This window comes from Pholis gunnellus (assembly GCF_910591455.1).
Source record: "Pholis gunnellus genome assembly, chromosome: 6".
Lineage (NCBI taxonomy): Eukaryota > Metazoa > Chordata > Actinopteri > Perciformes > Pholidae > Pholis > Pholis gunnellus.
In genome coordinates this window covers 18831915-18851338 of record NC_136532.1, presented here as the reverse complement: position 1 = coordinate 18851338, position 19424 = coordinate 18831915, and the positions used below count along the sequence as shown (strand labels likewise).

At 41.9% G+C, this 19424-nt stretch overlaps 2 protein-coding genes across 2 annotated transcripts; one reads left to right on the top strand and one right to left on the bottom strand.

Annotated features, from left to right (window-relative positions):
• Positions 1–887: 887 nt before the first annotated feature.
• Positions 888–3809, bottom strand: LOC306697800 (potassium voltage-gated channel subfamily V member 2-like; the record flags this gene model as incomplete). The annotated part of the gene is made up of 2 exons (XM_079161848.1): positions 888–1154; positions 2475–3809. The coding sequence occupies 2 exons, from the start codon at positions 3807–3809 to the stop codon at positions 888–890; spliced, it is 1602 nt and encodes a 533-aa protein (XP_079017974.1).
• A 7554-nt stretch (positions 3810–11363) lies between these two features.
• LOC306697129 (transmembrane protein 150A-like) lies at positions 11364–18993 on the top strand. The gene is made up of 7 exons (XM_079160881.1): positions 11364–11443; positions 11630–11677; positions 11788–11874; positions 12133–12200; positions 15064–15191; positions 15277–15454; positions 16121–18993. The coding sequence occupies exons 1-7, from the start codon at positions 11379–11381 to the stop codon at positions 16420–16422; spliced, it is 876 nt and encodes a 291-aa protein (XP_079017007.1). The 5' UTR covers positions 11364–11378; the 3' UTR covers positions 16423–18993.
• Positions 18994–19424: the final 431 nt, after the last annotated feature.

Below are 19424 nucleotides of genomic sequence, written 5' to 3'. Positions count from 1 at the left end.
AGCATTTGTGCAAGACTTTTGGCATTTGTACAATCAAGGGACTATCTTCATTTTTTACATTACTTAAATTTAATTTACTAAATAAAATAGAAAAGACAGAGAGAAAGGAAAAAGACAACAGAAAAGGTGTAGTATTTAGTCAATGAGGAGACTAGCTTCAGGAGCAGTACAGTGTGTATTGACAGGACAGTGTTTATGAGACTGCATTGTGTGCATTCTATATATACAGAACTATAGTACATTGAAAACACATGAAAAGCAGCACCATTATTGAAGGTTAAGCTGTCTCTGAAAAGTATATCTTCCAAACTCAGTGGAGTAATGAGTAATGTTGTAGATGAACAACAAGGTCAATGCCCTGAGAGCTGCTATGGTCATTTAAAAGCTTTTGTAATTCAATCCCTTGTGCCCAAAACCAAACTAGCAAAGTTTGATCCCATCATTCTAACAGTAGGATGTTGACATTATTATACATTTTCACGGTGGGAACTACTTCGAAACATATGTATATGTTAAATAGTTCAAATACATTGTACATTTTAATTAGATTTGAAAAAAACATCTTCCCTCACTGGGTAACAATATCAAAAATAAGCTTATTCCTGCTTGTTCCAACTTCACTGAAGCCACATGATAATTATAGGGAAAAAAGCTGCACCATTACATCAAATGGAAACATTGTGCGTCAGGATGTGTTTTGTGCATAGATTTATACAAGTTTCCTCCAAATTCTTTTTGACAGTTTATTTGTACATAATAATCCCAACCACAAAAGCTGCCAAACACGTAGCCAGATGTGCCACTACTGGGGATCGAATCTTTTGTCCCTGTTCCACCTATCATCACATACACATCACATATTAATTTTTTAAAAGTCACATAAGAAATCAATGTGCGGGACATTGACTGCTTCCAAAACAGCGGTTAAACTTGTCCACTGTCCTATCGGAAAACCTCACCTTCCCTCGATTCTTCACGGAGGCTGTGTACTGATTGGACTTGAGTTTAGAGTAATAGTCTGAGAACTTATTGAAGAGGATGGATATGGGGAGACCGTTGAGGATGATTCCAAAAGAGATGCAGATGAAAGCGAAGAGACGGCCCAGTATTGTCTCTGGGTAGACGTCTCCGTAGCCCACAGTAGAGATGCTGACCTGCAACGGAGGGAAGAGAGCAGTCAGTGGTGATGGAGAAACATGACTCTCAGACCCACCAGGAGGTTCAGTCAGTGTCTTGTTTCGTAGACCTGTGCTGATCCATGTGGTCAATTGGGGCATTTTGCACCTTTGAAAAAACACTGTATTTTGCCTATATTACACAACAAGATATAGGCAGGAGGATCAGATTCTAATGGAAGCCAGGACATCCACAATAATTTATTCTTAACCCAGTGACACAGGTAAGTACAAAGAGAAACAAAGAATTAACAGAACACAATGCAATGCTGTGGCTATCAACCAGTCCTAATTCTGGAGCCGCTCTGCACTAGTCTCGAGATACCAGACAATCAGAAATCTTTGAGTTCTAGTTGAGCAAAACGTTTAGAGACCTTCTTGTGAGTTTATACTCTGCACTGAGAAACCCTGTAAAGTTAGCTGATTATACTGTTTTACTTAATATTGGATTTACTGCTACCAATTGGGGAACATGGTTTTCAGCTAGATCGAGAAACAGCTTCCATATCTCGCTATGTTGTGAATTGTTGGTAGTCCAAAGTGATGAAAAAATGACCAACTGTAACTCACATAATTAGGCCTTTTTGGCATTTATTGGGACCCACACTTCCAGTAAAACAACTCAGTTGTTGAACTTTATTATTACCAACACATTTTCACATCAGGAGAAGCACGTACTTCTTCTGTATTTGTTCATGTGCCTTAATTTCAATTAAATTTGCCTGTAAAATTCTAGACACCTCACAAATGTATCCTGTTATAACAATGTTGCCCTAAAGTCTTTGGAAATCTGTTCAGAGGGTTTACCTTCACTGTAACCATTACTATCATTCAGACATTATCATAACCTCCCCTGGATTAGAAGTAAGATTCTTCCACTCGGTGAGAGAGGGAGGGGAAAGATCTGTTTACGGGTTTATTCATGGCAACAGGCAGCAAATCAAAGGTTCGTAACTCAATCAAAGACCATAACTCAATCCGTTAACCAGGTTATTCCATCCTTTAAAACTGACCAGGCGCCATGAATAAATCAGTAAATATACAATCTGTTGGTTGAATATTCCCAGTGGCCACGCAAGTCACACATACCAAAGCATGAGGTGAACCATCCTGCAGTAGAGCTATGACCTCATTGTGTTTTGTAAGCCAGGTAGTGCTGGAGTGTCATCTAATAACATTACTGATTAACACACCATTGAGGGACTTTGTCAGCATACTGTGTATCTTCCCTCTAAGTTAACTACCGAGTCCTGCCCTGCTGCGCTTTTACACTATTACATTTTACAACAACGTACTTACAGCTGCCCACCACCATGCATGAGGAATGCTGGTGAAGTTTGTTTGTGGCATGTCATGCTCCACAGTGTACACCATAGCGGAGAAGCTGAAGATGCCCATGGCGATGAAAAGGAAGAGACAGCCCACTTGCTGGTAGCATTGACGCAGAGTGAAGCCAAACGCCCGCAGACCTGTGGAGTGTCGCGCCAGTTTCAAGATACGAAAGATTCGCATCAGTCTCATGATCCGCAACACTTGGCCCAGCTTTCCCACCTGCCCCACCGCCTGCATGTCGGCCTCATGCTTCATGTAGTTTTCCTTATTGTCAAAGAACTCCAGGATGGCCTGCACATACTGAGGCAGGATGGCAATCAGGTCCACGGTGTTGAGCACACTCCTGCTGAAGGATTTGAGGTCAGGAGTGGACATCAGACGGAGCAGGTACTCCATGGTGAAGAAGGCGATGCAGACGGACTCCACGTATTCCCAGTACGTCTTACCACTGAGCTGACCTTTAGGAGTTGTGTATTGCATCTCCTCTACTGTGTTAAGAGTCATGGCCACCAGGGAGACTATGACAAAGAGGCTGGAGGCCACCGCCATCAGCTTGGCCTTGACAGACGAAAACGGCATCTCCATCAAGTTCCAGATAGCCCTGCGCGTCTGGCCCATGAACATGTCATGAAAGAGCTCCTCATTCTCCTCGATCTCCACCTCTGCCTCCAGCTCCCGCTGGATCTTCAGCTGCTCGTTCAGCTCATCCTGCCTCTCCTCGAAAGAGATGCGGCAGCAGCGGTGGGTGTTCTTGATCCTCACGCCCCAGTAGTTGATCTCCTCCAGGAAGTTGCGGGGACACAACTCATCCTTGATCCACAGCACACCAGTCCTGTAGAAGTTGAAGATGCTGTGGAAGACATCCGGGTCCCTGTCAAAGAAGTACTCATTGTTTGTCACAGTGTAGTCATCGCACAGGTCCAGCTTCATGTTGTGGTCCGTGTAGGTGGCCAGTCGTCCTAGTCTGGTCTTGGGATGCTTGGCGGCCGTCTTGTAGGCTATCTGGTAGGGTTTCCCCCCTACATTGATGTTGATCATGTAGTTCTTCTTGGGGGGTGCATTCTGCTTGAGGAAGCCGTACGGAGTACAGTCATCCTCTTCATCTTCATACTCTGCATAAATGTCGTAGATGTCCCTGTTCAGCTCCTGCATGGAGTTCCATGTCTTCACACAGCTTTCCTTGGCAAGTGGATAAGCAATCTCCGAGGGTCTTCGATTAATGTCTAAATCTGCTACTTTGTAGTTGGGGAAGAGACTCTGCCTCCTATCCCACATGTTGGCCACCTTGCTTTTGCTCCCCATGACGATCCCCCTAAGACTACACAACAGACAGAGCCCGCAGACCAGCCAGCATTACTTCTGTCTAATACCCCCTTTACCTAAGCATGGAGGACATGAGCAGGATGCCTCATGGCCCCATTAATGTTGCTGACTGAGAGGATCCGCATGCTTACAGGACATCTAAATACCATTATCCCCGGCTGAGCTGCCTGGCTAACATGAGGTCGGCTGTGTGGCATATCTCTACAAATACACATCATGAATTCACCCCCTTTTAGTTGATAAGTTACACGATGTGAGTTGATAGTACCTACAGCTGATTTGGGTAATTTAAAGACAGAATAGACTCAGATTCAGTATTGTTTTTGTCACGTGTATTTATGAATGCATAGACACTGTGCCATACATGAATCATTTTGCAATCCCCAAGGAAGTCATACTGGAAGGCTATGGTTGGAAAATAATATTGCGTGTTTTGAGTCTTTTGTTTTGCTTGAAGAAGACTTTTACAAAATACTCTGCAATTTTCTATTTTTATTTTCAGAGTTATGTGTACTTTTTAAAATGTACAATAAATTGTGTTTGTTGGTTATTATTGTGCAATACTTTAAAATTCAGATACTGGAGGGTAACAGAGGAAGGCTGGTAGGTTCATAAAAGAGGATAAAGGCTTTAAGCCTTAGCCTACTTCCTGATTCAGAGGGGGCGCAGGATTCTTCAGAAGTTGAAGTGAGTCAAGGACACAGACTCCTGGAAATAATATTTTGTTTTTATATGAAACCCATACATCAATAAAGTTGTGGCATGTCATTAAAAACATTATCATAACTAGCAGGTACAGTGATTTAACCAGATGGAATAGGAAACTGAATCCTCTTATTGGATATCAGATTATAGTCCTGCTGATTAACAGAGCCACCTGACCAGCAATGACGTGCAAGCCAACTAGCTGAAGACATTATGAACCATACAGTATTAATCTTCATTTACTGTCCTGCTGCCAACCACCGCTGACTAGTTAAAACAATTAAGGATTTAAGTTGTTAAAGCAGTGGCATTTAAATAGAGCTACCAGACTTAAGCTAGTTTTGTTAGTGTAGTGTGTCAACAGAACAAGAGGTGAACTGGATTTGTCACACCACAGGATCACACCATGCAGATGAGGCCACAGTGAAAAAAGGCAAATGTTAATATGATATATGATGTGATAAAGGCCTACAGAATGACAGGTCTCAGCTGTGGGGTTTTTAGACACACATGATAGACATCAAGCAAAGAAGTTTGTTTCAAACAAGCCAAATTACGTTACAAATGTTATGGATGCACAAAAACAATCGTCTCGTGGTGATTTCCATTTACTAGAGAGGGGAAGCAACCCATGCTGTTCAGTTGGTGTATGTAATAAATTATTATTATGCAGACGAAATAAGTACATTTTCATTTTGATTCAACATTGTTTTCCTTATTGATCCAGTCCAGGAAGCAGGATTGTAAAAGAAAGCATCAAATGGAATCTCTGTTCCAGGATTGATAGCATCTGCTTTTGAGTTCTAATGTTTCCTGTCACTCGCTGTGTTGTTCGCAAGATTTACGGATCACATTTTGCAGTCCCTTCAAAGCTGCTTATAGTAAAACAAGAATGTCGGTTATAATCCTTCATGTAGGTTTATAAAGCCTTATAAATTATTTGTGGAAAATCCAAACACAGATTGTTCAGTTACAATAAATGCTAGTGTTGAACCTGACCTTTGCTGATGTGATTATACACATACAGGGTTTGTTCAAAAATAAGCAGCCACTGGGCAGCTTGTTTCTGTTTTCTCAACTAAATGTGTTTTCCTAAAAACATTTTCGAAATTGCAAGTGTGAACTCCACAACAGTTTAGCACTACACCATACGGACCGTGTAATGTCCCAATGTACATCTTTTGACCACATACAGGTACATGAGTTATGAATACAAAACAATCTGTTTTGTGCATATATCAGCTGATCACAATTGAAAATATGGACATGTTTTTGGTCTTACAATCACCTTGACTGCTCCTTTGCCACCAGCATGCGTCTGAAATTCTGAACACAGTTAGAAGTGATAAACTAAACTAAAGTATTCATCAGCAAGGATGATATTTGCTATAGACTACAGTAATTAAACATGCTAATAATAGACACCTGCTCTCTTTCTTGAATGCCAAGATTATTGATGACCCATTAGGCTTGTGACAGGATTAATTTGTACCCGTGCAGTATGAATTCACTGTGTCATTGTGAATCAGATTCACCTGACAAATGTTGACAATTTAAATGACTTAAACTGTGAAGAGGACAGCATTCAAGAGAAGCATAAAGATTTGTTTTGAATAATGGATGAATTGTCTGCTTTGTCATTGTGCTGAGTGACAGTACTGACAGTGTAATATTGTTGAGGTTGGAAAATTGGATATGACTCAGGTGATGTCCTGTATATTACTGTATGTCATGTTTATGCTGCATCAAGATCAAGCCATTAAAATGAGTGCTAGCCATTAATAAAATACATAGTCAGTAGTTGAGCTTTTCAGAGTCACCCTCAGTTGAATACACCACATTGATGTTCATTTTTGTTCTGTGCTGATCACACAGTTGGTGGCACTTGAATAGAGCAGAGCCATTGACCCCAGTGCTTTTCCAACTAAGTCAAATGTCAAGGTTTCATCACCGTCCTGCCTTCCAAACAAAATAGTTGTAATTTGAGCTGGAGGCTAGACAAGTGGGTTACTTCTATCACATGTTTATACGAACTAATTAAAAAAAAAAAAAAGGAATAAATATATATATATATATATAAATAATTATATTATTAATTTGACTCAAGCTGCCGAGGTTAAAAGAAACAACAAATTAAACTTGCTTGCATTTACTTGCCACTGGAATAATCACAGAAAATGTGTTTTAATCAATGAATACATTGATCAAATATAACTTGATTGATTATATTGTCATTTTAAATTATACCTTCAACAGTAAAAGAAAAAAATACTGTTACATTTAAAGACATTTTCACTTCAAATGAAGTTCTGTAATAATAAATGAATTTTAAAAATGGAAAAGGAAAACTAATTTTAAAATGGCTTTTACATTTGACTTTTTGTTATTCCACTGCCTATCATATTCCATCTCAGTATTAATTTGTTTTCTACTTCATGAAGTCTAACCCACAAGAGAGCAGCTGAAGCATTGATTGGATAGCTGTTACGTGTGGGTGGGAATCTTGTGTGTCAGAGCTAGATTGACACACAATCTAGCTCTGACAGAACAAATTTTAAAATGGCTTTTACATTTGACTTTTTGTTATTCCACTGCCTATCATATTCCATCTCAGTATTAATTTGTTTTCTACTTCATGAAGTCTAACCCACAAGAGAGCAGCTGAAGCATTGATTGGATAGCTGTTACGTGTGGATGGGAATCTTGTGTGTCAGAGCTAATTACTGCTATTAATTGCACCTGTGTCTCCCTGCTTTGACATGTAAAGATGGCTGCAATGGATGTGGTTACAATTGTATTTCTCTCATTGTAAATGTGGGTCGGTACCAGCCAGGTTTTCCCAGTATACAGTCACTGATTTAAAACAAATATTTTGTATAATTCTACAAATAGTATTTTTACAGAGTTTTATGAAAAGAATACGTGCGTGAACGTGCGAGGGCCCGACCAATGCTGCTCGCAGCTTTAATTATCTATTGTAATTCCTGGGGCACACATTCGCTGATGGGGATTCTTCCAAGGTATCAATTGTTTTGTTCATGTAAATACGTTTTGCAGAACTTCTATATTTCTACTCTTAAATTAAAACAATATCATGAACGGAATGAGTTTTGTAAAATGAAAAAAAATAATGTTTTCAATAATTTCCTAAAAGCCATTCTCACAGTGAAACTATCATTGTCTTATTTTGAAATGCACAGCCGGAAGTCATTTATGCCGATAGCCTCGTCTGCTAAGAAAACGTTTTTTTTTAAAGGGAAACCAAGGTTGTTGAGGTCTGCGGTGGGCATAGCAGGTTGAAGGTATGTGCAGATTCCCATTTTGTGTACTGACTGTCCCAACAGCGTCAGTTGTATTGTCCTCTAACTGTCTTTTGTTTAGCAGCTTATCACTTAGGTTAGCGGAAATCAAGGAGCATGCAAGTCAAGACAACTGGTAAAGTGCAAGCTAACAAGCTAGCTCGGTTGAAGCTAATACAGCTAACGGTACCGTTAACCGGTTCACTGGCACAGGCTGCCGACCACAGTGATGCTGCTCAGTCTGTTTGGCTGCACTAGTCGACTGTGAATAAGTGAATATATTGTGTTCGCTGTTTATTACATTGTCACAGTTGTACCCAGTCTCACAAGTACAGTGCCGAGTACATCCTCTGAATGGCTGCGGGGGGTTGGGGGTGCTATGGCCCCCCATAACGTTACATATACTCAAACACTCAGCTTTGCGACGATTAACTCAGTATCCGGCGTTTTAGCTGCTCCTGAGAGGCTAGTTATGAGTATTAAAGAAATATGATAGTTATACTGCATATATCTGACCAACTTGAGCTACATCTGCAACCGGTTTGTGAACTTTCAGGGGTTATTCATAATTTTGAGCTAATGCTACTCGATGCTGTCATGGAAAGGTGTGTGTGTGTGTGTGTGTGTGTGTGTGTGTGTGTGTGTGTGTGTGTGTGTGTGTGTGTGTGTGTGTGTGTGTGTGTGTGTGTGTGTGTGTGTGTGTGTGTGTGTGTGTGTGTGTGTGTGTGTGTGTGTGTGTGTGTGTGTGTGTGTGTGTGTGTGTGGCTTTAACTGTGATGTTAAAATGTTTCTTTTGTGAATAATAACAATTAAAAGACAGTGTATGTGCCTCGTCACCCGGCATATTGCAGGCGTGTGAAATAGAAACATAATTTCTTAATTGAATACCTAATTATGACATCAAGTCGAGTCCTATCTGGGTGTTGTCACATGCATGGAGAACAATGCACAAGCCTACATTTTTATATTATTATAATAACTTAAAGTGACTATTTTGTAGACAGTTGTAGTATCAAATCAGCAATTCTAGCTGGCCGTACCTGTCTGCTGTGGGTCAACAGTGTCGTGTGATTTAGGCTTCAATCTTTTATTGTTGCCTTTATGTCTTCTCCTGGCTGTGATTTGCAGGCCTCACTATCTTGTGTGAGCACTGTAAAACAACCTGGTCCTGTAGTGAGTATTCTGGCCTATCCTCACAGCGCCATACAGTCCTTCAAAAGCACTCTATTTCTTACTGCATACATTCAGAAGAGGAAACAATTACTATGTACACCAAACCATATGAGGAAACGGCTACACTTGGGTGATGAGTGCAGGAGAGCAACAGAGGACAATGGATGCAACAAAGCTGTGTGTGAGAAAACATCCTTATCCAAATCTATTGTCAGTGTTTAGCTGTGATGTTGAGAGCACATGTCTGTGTACTCACTGTGGCTTAAGGTTAGTTTAATGAAGTCCATGCAGATGGAGGAGCTTGTGTGGCAGATGGGGGTGGTCATTGGGGCAGGTGAGTCATTGGGGCACAATAATAGGCTTTCTGTCTGAATTCTGTCTGTGCACTTAAGTCTAATCTTTAACCACACCAAACCCTTCTGTTAAAGGAGCCCAGTCTAGTACTGTAAAGCTAGGTACATCATCCACAGACAAGGTTTGTTGAATGAGAGTCCGTTTATTTCCTTCGGATTTATTTCCTAGATTAGAATTATTTCAATTTTCTCTTTGAGAAATGCCTCAAAACAATGAATATATCATCTGAATAGTTGGCATTCGATTATTTGACCCGTTGTTGCAGCTCTACTGTAATTGACCAGCATATTGTATTTTGAGGTCTGAGTTTGCAGATGTGAGACTCTCCCCATTCTGTCAATCCTTGGTTTGACCTGCGTCTGCATACTAATATGAAATATTAAAACATTTTTAGAGAATAACAAAGGAAGTTGATGACATCACATGAGCGAGCTGATACAATGTCAGAAAGTGACTGAGAACCGTTACTGTTTGAAAACCAGAGGTAGAATATCTCAACCAGTGGGGTGTTTAAAACTGTTGCAATAAGTGATGAGAAATGTAAAAAATTACCAAATCACAGCACCAGTAATTCAAAGTTCAAAGCTGCAGCAGGATCATCACGGAGCATTTGTTAAAAAGTACTATAAAATCACTTTCAACACTGATTTATTTGAGTTTGAGCCTTCCCCTTTCATTTGGATCAGGTCGAGACGGGTTCATCCCGTTCACTGTATATTCCCTCTGAGAGAAGAACACACTTCTGTAAAGTGATACGTGTTCTCTCTCCACCACAGAGCTGACCGTGGCTGAGTCCTCATTCTCACAAGGTTACACTTTTCCCCGACGCCACCGCTCACAGCGTCACGTTGCTGTTCACTTCTCTCCGAGAGGCGCTTCTCTCTCTGTCTCACAGTGCTGCTGTGATTTTAGAGAAACGTCGCCATCAAACAGGGCAGCAGAAACAAATGCTTTTGTTCAGAGCATGTTTTCTAAATTATGTACATTAAACACCAGGTTTTGTTTTTAGCCATTTAGAATTCCAAGAGCAAGGCTTCCTCTCTATACAAACCATTTCCATTAATGTTTAAATATGAGAACATTATCCAAGAAAAGGCTGATATTCTAGTTTGTCCAATAATAAAGCTTTCCATTAAGTTGATTCAGCACCAGTTCAACAGTTTGCAGTCTGTTATTAGACACATTTTTAGTTTTTGCTGTGTCTCAAGTACAGAAGATGTGAGGCGGTCCGTCTTTGAGCGTGTTCAGGATGCAGGCAAATCAGATTTTGTTTCTCAAATCAGATCTTAAGACTGACTAACCCATCGGCTTGGGTTGCTGTGGTAACAGCGTAGACCTCAGTGGCTAAGGAGGCTAGTATACATCGAGAGGAGGAAGCAGCAGGAAAGGGAAAGCAAAGTGCCAGCAGACGTCGGCGTACGTCCACAAACTGTTGTCGTCCATTAATTGTATAAAATGTCAGAAAACTGTGACAAATGTAGGTCGGTGTTTTCCAAAGCCCAGGATGACGTCCACAACTCAAAGATATTCAGTTAACTGTCACAGAAGAGTAAAGAAACCAGAATGTATGAACATTTAAGAGTCTGGAATCAGAGAATAGCTGACGACTAATCGATGACTCGTTGCTGCTCTAAATTCGACACAATGAAGAAAAAATGGAAACTCACAAAATAGTGAATTAATTCGTCATTACACTAACTTCTGGAGAATAATTGACATCACCGATGTATGATACTAGTTTTGCTGAATGTATATTCTTCATATATATATGTACATTCCCCTCTCTTCTATCAGGTTGCTGCTGGCTGCAGGGCCCTGTGGAGCAGAAGAGCTGTGCCATTCCCCCTTTTTTTCCTCTCATGCCCCCCCCCCCCCCTCCCCGGTGTGTTTCCCTGTGTGTTGGTGACCCCGCACCCCCACCCACCCCCCACCTGATCCCCCCTGTCGTGTTGCCACTCCAGCCCGAAGCCCCCCTCTCACCCCATGCTTGGGACAAAGCCAGCTCACTGCCAGCCCAATGACTGCCTGGATCGTCCTGCCTGTCAGCCTGTCTGCCTTCTCCATCACAGGAATATGGATAGTGTGAGTTACAGCTGTCACAATGAAACATACTGTGTTCACACTATCAGGTGTACAGATGAAACTGTTTCTGAAGCCCAGTAGAATATGTTCTTTCTTGATAACGGTTCACCTTGCATCATTAGGGATCACAGCGCTGTGTTTGACCTTTTGCCACTTTAAATTGTGGTGTGTTCCTTTCCCCCTCAGGTACGCCATGGCTGTGATGAATCACCATGTTTGTCCTGTGGAGAACTGGTGAGGGATTCTCCTCTTTTTTTTAAATGTATTTAATCTTTAAAATGTGGGCACAGTCTGATGCCACAGCTACCAGTGAGGGAGTGAACCGTCTTGTGTCCCTGCTCCAGGTCTTACAATGTAACATGCACAGAAGAGCTTCCCCGACCGGGCTTCCCCAAGACGTGCTGCACCATCCAGGACATCCCCCTCATCAGGTCTGCTAGTCTACCTTTCCTCCTCTCTTTGTTTATGCAGTTTACAAAAAAGCAACTGTGTGTCAGCAAAAGCCCTCAGGCATGAATTAGCACCTTGTTATGTTATGTTGTAACATCTCTTTGTCTATTGCGTGTGTCTTGGAAGAAATACAGACAAATGGTAAAAGGACTGTGGCTTTGCATATAGTGATATATTTAGATGGATGTTATTCTCCTAGCTTTTAATACTGAGAGCTGTTTTGTCTCCTTCTGCGACAGTAAATGTGGATCCTTCCCTCCTGAAAGCTGCCTGTTCAGCCTGATCGGCAACGTTGGAGCCTTCATGGGTAAGGCCTCGTTGTGACTGAATTTAAAACCACTCACTCACTCACTCACTCACTCACTCACTCACTCACTCACTCACTCACTCACTCACTCACTCACTCACTCACACGTACACACGTACACACCTACCTTAAAGGAATAGTACAACATTTTAACAGAGTCAGAGGAGAAGATTGAATCCACTCACACGTCTGTACGCTAAATGTGAAGTTACTGCCAGGATATGGTTAGCTTAGCTTTAGCTGCGCCTTTAAATCCTGTCCATGAAAATCACAAACAGGATCAGTGACGAGGGACGGCCCTGGCGGAGGCCAACACCCACTGAAACTTTGGTTATACAAGGACTGGATGGCTTGTAGCAACGACTCCGGTACCCCAAATTCCAGCAGGACCCCCTACAGGACTCCCCAGGGGACACGGTCGTAAACCTTCTCCAAGTCCACAAAACACACATAGACTGGACGGGCAAACCCCAAACTCCCATGACCCCTCCTACAAACCTGGTCCGCTATTTAACCGCCAGGACGGAATCCACATTGCTCCTCCTGGACCTGAGGTTCCTTTCCAGCACCCTTCAGTGTGCTGTGTCAGCCAAGACAGCCCAACGATGTCCAGATCCTCTGTTGGTCGTGTTCACACTCGACCCTGCTCTTTCCACTGATCAACAAAACCCCCAGTCCGGGTTCACAGTTCTCCTTCCCTGAGCCAAGGTTTTCCCCTTTCTGAGTTGTCTTATGGTTGGTCAGAACGTCTTTGATGCGTCTTTTACCTGTTTTCATTTATCTTATTTTTTTACTATATTGATCCCGGTAAGGGGGAAATTTGTCTCTCTGCACTTGACCCATCCCTATGACAGGCGCCCAGGGGTTCAGTGTCAGGGTTCAGTGACACTTTGACACATGACACGTCCCAGCCAAGGGTTACCAGACAACCCTCTTAACCCAGTGAGCCACGTTGTTCTTCTTCTTCTATTTCTGGAGATTCAATAAGAGAGTCATGTCCAAATGGCCTCCTCCTCCAGCTTTTGACAGCCTCCTTGACCGCTGGGGTCCACCATTGGGTTCATAGGTCGCCCCCCCAATGGAGGCTTTGAACGTGGCCCACTCTGAAACCATGTCCCCAGCTTCCCCCCTAGGAATGTCTCTGGAGGTGGTAGTTTGAAGACCTCACACACAGGGGTCTCAGTCACACGTGTTAATATGAAAGTTACAAGAATTTAAACTTAATAATGTTATTTTTATTCTAAAATATAGTTGCTGTTTCTAGTCGTTTTGGCCAAGCTAAGCTGTCTGTCTCCTGGCTGTAAAATGTGGAATTATTTCTGATCCGATGACCAAAGAGAACCCAAAACAAATATGAGGAAGGGGGGGGTATTATAAAGGACACATTTTGTTATTTAATATAAATTAAATATTCTCAAATCTTTGTACCATAATGTAGTAAAATGGCACAAAAAAATGTAAATACTGGTTGTTCAATATGCAATGTAAAATTGTCGATCTGCGATGTGCACTAAGTGCACTAAATAAATCTGCTGCCGTCTGCTCTTTCACACAAAGCAGCCAATGAGTCCAGCTGCTGTGAAAGTGTTTGATGTCCGTCTCCGCTGTCCATTATGTGTGTTGTATTAATCAATGGGGCCCACAGACAGCAGCCACTAACCTCCAAGAGATTTGGAGGGGCTTGAAATAGCCTGTGCTCTCTAATCAATAATGAATGTGGCTTTCCTTCCACTTCCCCCCGCTGTCCTCTCCTCTGCATGTGCCCTCCATGGCCTTCCTCTTTAGCTCCTCCCCCCCATCTTGTGTTTCCACCACTCAGCTCTTCCCCAATTTTCTAATTGCTGCTTTAAATGCTTCTCTCCTGCTGTTTTCACTATTCATTTTGTTTTTGACAACTTTTCTTCTCGTGTGTATTGAGAGTTATTGTTATTGTTTCATTGCATTTTTATTTCTACGTTTAACAGTCGTCCTGTTAATTCTCCGCTCCTTTCTCCCTCACTAGTGTGTAAGCTGCTTGGATGATTTAGTTTTTACATTTTACTGCCTTGGTGGTAGTACTGTAACACACGGCAACCTGCAGGTTTATGGTTTTCAAAGAGTGAAACGAAGAAATTGTGTCAAAAATCCCCCATCATGCAACCTGAGACGTCAATAGCTTTCAGAATACGTCCCCTCTGATACAGCAGGGAAAACAAATCAGCAGGATGATTGTCCACCAACAGATTACTTTTTTTATGGCCTGCTATACTATGACCTTTTTTATTACTCTCTAAGCTATGACTCTCATTTTGACATTTAACGCAACATACGATGTTTTCTATGATAAACGATTACTTTTTAATGACATGCTATACTATATTCTGACATTTGTATGGCGTAGTATACTGTCTTTATTATGACATACTATGACATCAGAGGCATTATGTTTTCAGGTTTTCAATTCTCCCATACGTACGTAAGTCAGGAACGCCTGGAGGGGACATTATTAAAATGTAGCACAAACATCCACTTTGACTCGAGGAAGATCAAGATCACTGTGACCTCAAGGCTGTCTCATTCTCAGAAATAGCATATTTCAGAAACACCAGATGGTATTTTTTTTCAAACTTTGCACAAAGATCCACTTAGACTCGAGGATAAACGGTCACGGTGACCTCGCAAAACACTGTTTTTGCCAGAAGTCATGAATTAAAATGCCAATTATGCCAATTTCACACAAATGGATGGAGGATAAAAAGATGAAGTGATGACATGGATGTAAACTGGTCTGGTTGGTGGAGGCGTACGACCTCGAGGCCTTTTAATTCTCGTTTCTACTTTGTGTGTCATGGATGCAGTGTAAATCTTCCCCTTTGTCCTGCAGTGGTGATGGTGTGCCTTCTGCGCTACGCCCAGGTGATCGAACACAGCCACCGATGTTGGGTCAACACCAGCGCCCTGGTGTCCGGCTGCACCAATGCTTTGGGTCTGGTCATGGTGGGCAACTTCCAGGTAAATATGAATCATCTTACCTCAAATTTTGGTGACCTCAGACAAGTAGAAACCAGCCCTCTGACTGTACTGCTCTGTTTGTCAGGTTGATCACGCCAAATCTCTGCACTATGTGGGTGCCGGGGTGGCATTTCCAGCAGGACTGCTGTTTGTGTGCCTGCAGTGTGTGCTCACCTACCGGGTGGCTGTGACGGCCCTTGACTACTGGATGGCCCATTTCAGAGTAGCTCTGACCCTGGGAGCCATGGTGTCCCTCGTCCTCAGTATCCTTCACCTACAAGCGCCCCCTTTGTTGTGCAGATATTATGTTTGTTATATCTAAACACCCATTTTGGATGTGAGGAGACATTTTGACATGAAAAGCACAGTTTGTAACGACTCTCATTTAGGCCAACCGGCACTAAGGTCTTGCACACTGGAATGACTTATTTTCCCTTCAGTAGCCGTGTTACAATCCTGCACGAATATTTATCAAGGCCATGACCACATTTGCCTGGGCTTACTTTTATCTCCCTCTCCTGTCATCTTATTTAACAATCGCGATGCTGATGGCGTCACTTTCTTTGGCGGCCTCTCCTCCCTGCCTTCGTCTCGGTGGTGTCCTGGGTGACGGATTCTCCTCTTCTGTCTGGTGCCAGGGATGAGAACCAGTCTATCCTAGCTTTCACTCTTTGGCATCCCATTATTAAACCCATCTGTTTTATGGAGCTGCAAGGCCAAATTCTATTTCACCCTGATAATATAATTTATTTACACTTCATGCACATTGTCATATATATCATGTCATTATATCATGGATTGTTCTAGACAGAGCTCATGACTTTTTTTGTATTCTCTCCCTGGAGATTAGCGTGAGTAGGAAGAGGAGATTTGTTTGGCTCCTCCATCTACCCGATGTGTTTGTTCCCCTTAACTCGCCGTCCTCCCAGGTGGCATTTTCTTCATCCACGAGAGCTTCATCCTGCAGCACGCCGCGGCCATCTGCGAGTGGGTCTTCACGGTGGACATCCTGGTGTTCTACGGCACCTTCACCTACGAGTTTGGCACCGTCACCAGCGAGACCCTGATGGTGGGCCTGCAGCAGAGTCACCACCTTGGTTCGGGAGTTATCATGGGCTCCAGGGCCCGGGGCTCGACACTGGGTGGGGCGACTAAGGGCCTCAAGTCCCCCGGGGGAAGCAGCACGTCCACACACCTCAACTGTACGCCAGAGAGCATAGCCATGTTGTAGCTCTGCAGTGCTGCTCAAAGGTTCGCAGAGGTGCTTCACTGGCTGACGCAGGAAGGCAAGACAACCGAGGAGGAGGAGAGGAAGTCCTGCTATCTTTAACCATTGAACCAACACCAGGTTATCCCATCTGTAATGCTGTACTATCTCCTTTTGTTTCCGATGTTGGTGCGAGCCACTGCAGTCGAATATCTTGTAGCGATGTTGAACGTGTGGAGCTAGCTCGAGCACTGGAACCATGAATGTTTTCCAAGATGGCGGTTGATTTGGGCAGTTCTTCACTGGAGTCGGTTGTTTCTTGAACAACGCTGTTTGTTTTTCTCTCTGACCGTACATCACTGATGTGCCCACAATGCTCTCCTCCCCGTTCCAGACGCTCCTTCATGAACGACCCAACGCTCAGCGGGGCCCACCTGTTTTGGCCTTTTGCTTAATCTCTGCACGGCACCGTTTTTAAAAACAAATGAGAGAACAACAATTTATGATTTGAGTTTTGAATTTGCATAGTAAGTACAAAATATTGAATGTTTGAGAAGGGAACAGTTAACAGTTATGTATGTGTTACAGGCTGTAAGCATATGGCCTTTTAAAAAAAATCAATCAAGCTTAAGTTATCCGTCACGCGATCGGCAAAAATCATTCATTTCACTCCACAATTTAATCGGTTGCACAGATGATTTTGAATGCATATTTTGATGGTATTTTTAAAATGGTTTTACAAACTGTATACATGTATCTTGAGCTACTATAATTCTTGAGATCATAATCCATGTCATAGGCATGGGAGTGCAGGATTACGCCTTGGACCGTCTCAATCACTTAGAACTCTCTGAAGTAGTCACCCTTGATGTCATTCCGTTACACGTTGCATGATCCGATGATTTCTTTGTGACATTTACATTTCATGCTGTCTGTTTATTTCATTGACTGAAGTCCGGTGCAATAATTGCCATCAATCGTCTGATCATTTCCACTCCGCTGGAGTGAATAATGCCTTTTTTCAGTGTGTTCGAGTTTTTTTTTTTTTTTTTTTTTTTTAAAGAAGTGACACCAAGACATTTTAAGTGACCTAAATATTATAGTAAAATAAGTAGATGTGAAGGTATAACTGTAATCCGACTAACACATTTACACAATGACGTAGTTCTTGCCCACACACTGACTTGATTCCAGGCTGGACCCGTGGAAGCCTTATTTGAGTTCTGAGAATATGGTTTTCTGTTAGATATGAAGCGATAGTTCTCAATAGTTTATGTTCACAGGAGTTAACCGAGAGGTGAATATGATGCTTGTAGACCTTGTGCCATAAACGTAATGGCGTCACAAGAGTGTCCGTGCAGTGTTACAGACTTTACTAAACGGGTCGTAGACTGAAAGGAAAGTGTGTCGTGTATTAAGGTTGTGTATGATTTCCTGTTGCCAATTTCTCTTAAAGTGATATTTACAATTATCGCCAGACTGCCACAAACTACCACTGCTCAAACTAAAGCTGACTAATGCCGCCCAGTTTAGGACACGCTCAGATGTTGTCTCTGTGAGCTGCTTGATGCACGTTTCATTACACACAGTATTCTGCCCTCTGCGTAGTGTTGATACACTTTTAACTGTCTAACAACTGGATGCCAGCAATACACGTTTGTAAAAAGGTCACATCACCTACCTCTTTTATCTTTTGTGGGTTTGATGTTCTGAAGGAAGAGCTAGAGTTCCAACATGTGTGAGAAAGTGTTTTCGATATGATGCTAGCTCAGCAATCCAACGCTGGATCCACAAAGTCTCAGCAAGCTTCTGACAGGACAGCGGATCTGCTGCGTAATCATATGTCGGGTCAGTTTTCTTTTACTCTTTGTGCATTTAACTTCCTATTCTTTCTGGGACTGCAGCATTCCTGTCTTTGTTCTGCAAATCTTGCCAAAAAAAAAAAAAGGACTGGAATCCACTGGAGGTTCAAATGGTGTTGTGTGTGTCAGCAGCAGGTGTGTGTGTGAATTGATAAGAGTGCACTGTTTCAGCCTTATCCCTCGTACTGTGCCAGGGGAACATGTTCAGATCTTCGTTTATTTCAATCTTGTGTTCAGCTGTAGCCGATTTCACCAAACTGTAACCAAGTCACACGGTGTGACTACAAATGGCAGCTTGTATGAGCCCTCACACCAGGGCTGGATGTATTCTGTATACGCATCTGTTCTATGATACCATCTTCCACAGGCCAAACTCTGAAGGTAGATTTGACAACTAGTTGTTCTTTGCCTGTCCACATGTACACTCCAGTAAGCTTTCATATGGTGTCTTTGCTGGTGGAAGGATCCTCTATTACAAAAAGCTGACCTGTACATGTCTTGAACTCTTTCAACACCACTACAGAAACAATGTCTATACAAATGTATTATACATATTTCCTCAATTTGAAAAATATGTCAAAGAATGGTTAGTCGGAGAAATCCCCCAAAAAACAAGTCCACACAGATTATTTTGTTTCCTTTTATAAATTCTGTAAATATGTACAATTTGTCTATCATTTAGGTATTTTCATTTGACAGAGATTTATATTCAAATATGAAATAAAAATGATAAATTATATGTTTTGCATGGATTGTCCTTGATTCACAGAACATTGTCGTCGTATCCCTTTAAACAACAAAAGTATCTGTAAGTTGCTGCTTAAAGCAGAGAGCAAAATGACATCATGCTCATACTGCGGACGCACACGCACACGCACACAGTTTTCATGACATACTACTATGACTGTCTTTGTCATTCCTTAAGACATTCATGACGCTTCTTTCAAATATAAGATACTATGATATTTTATGACATACTATACAATTACTTTTCATGACTTTTTTATGAATTTCTTCAACATACTTTTCATGACTTTTTTACATATGAAGCTATTTGTTTTGACATGCTGAATTTTTCATGACTTTTTTTTCAATGTTTTATACTTTGACTGGTTTTGACATATATTAAGATTTTATTTATGACTTTCCATGACTATGACATGA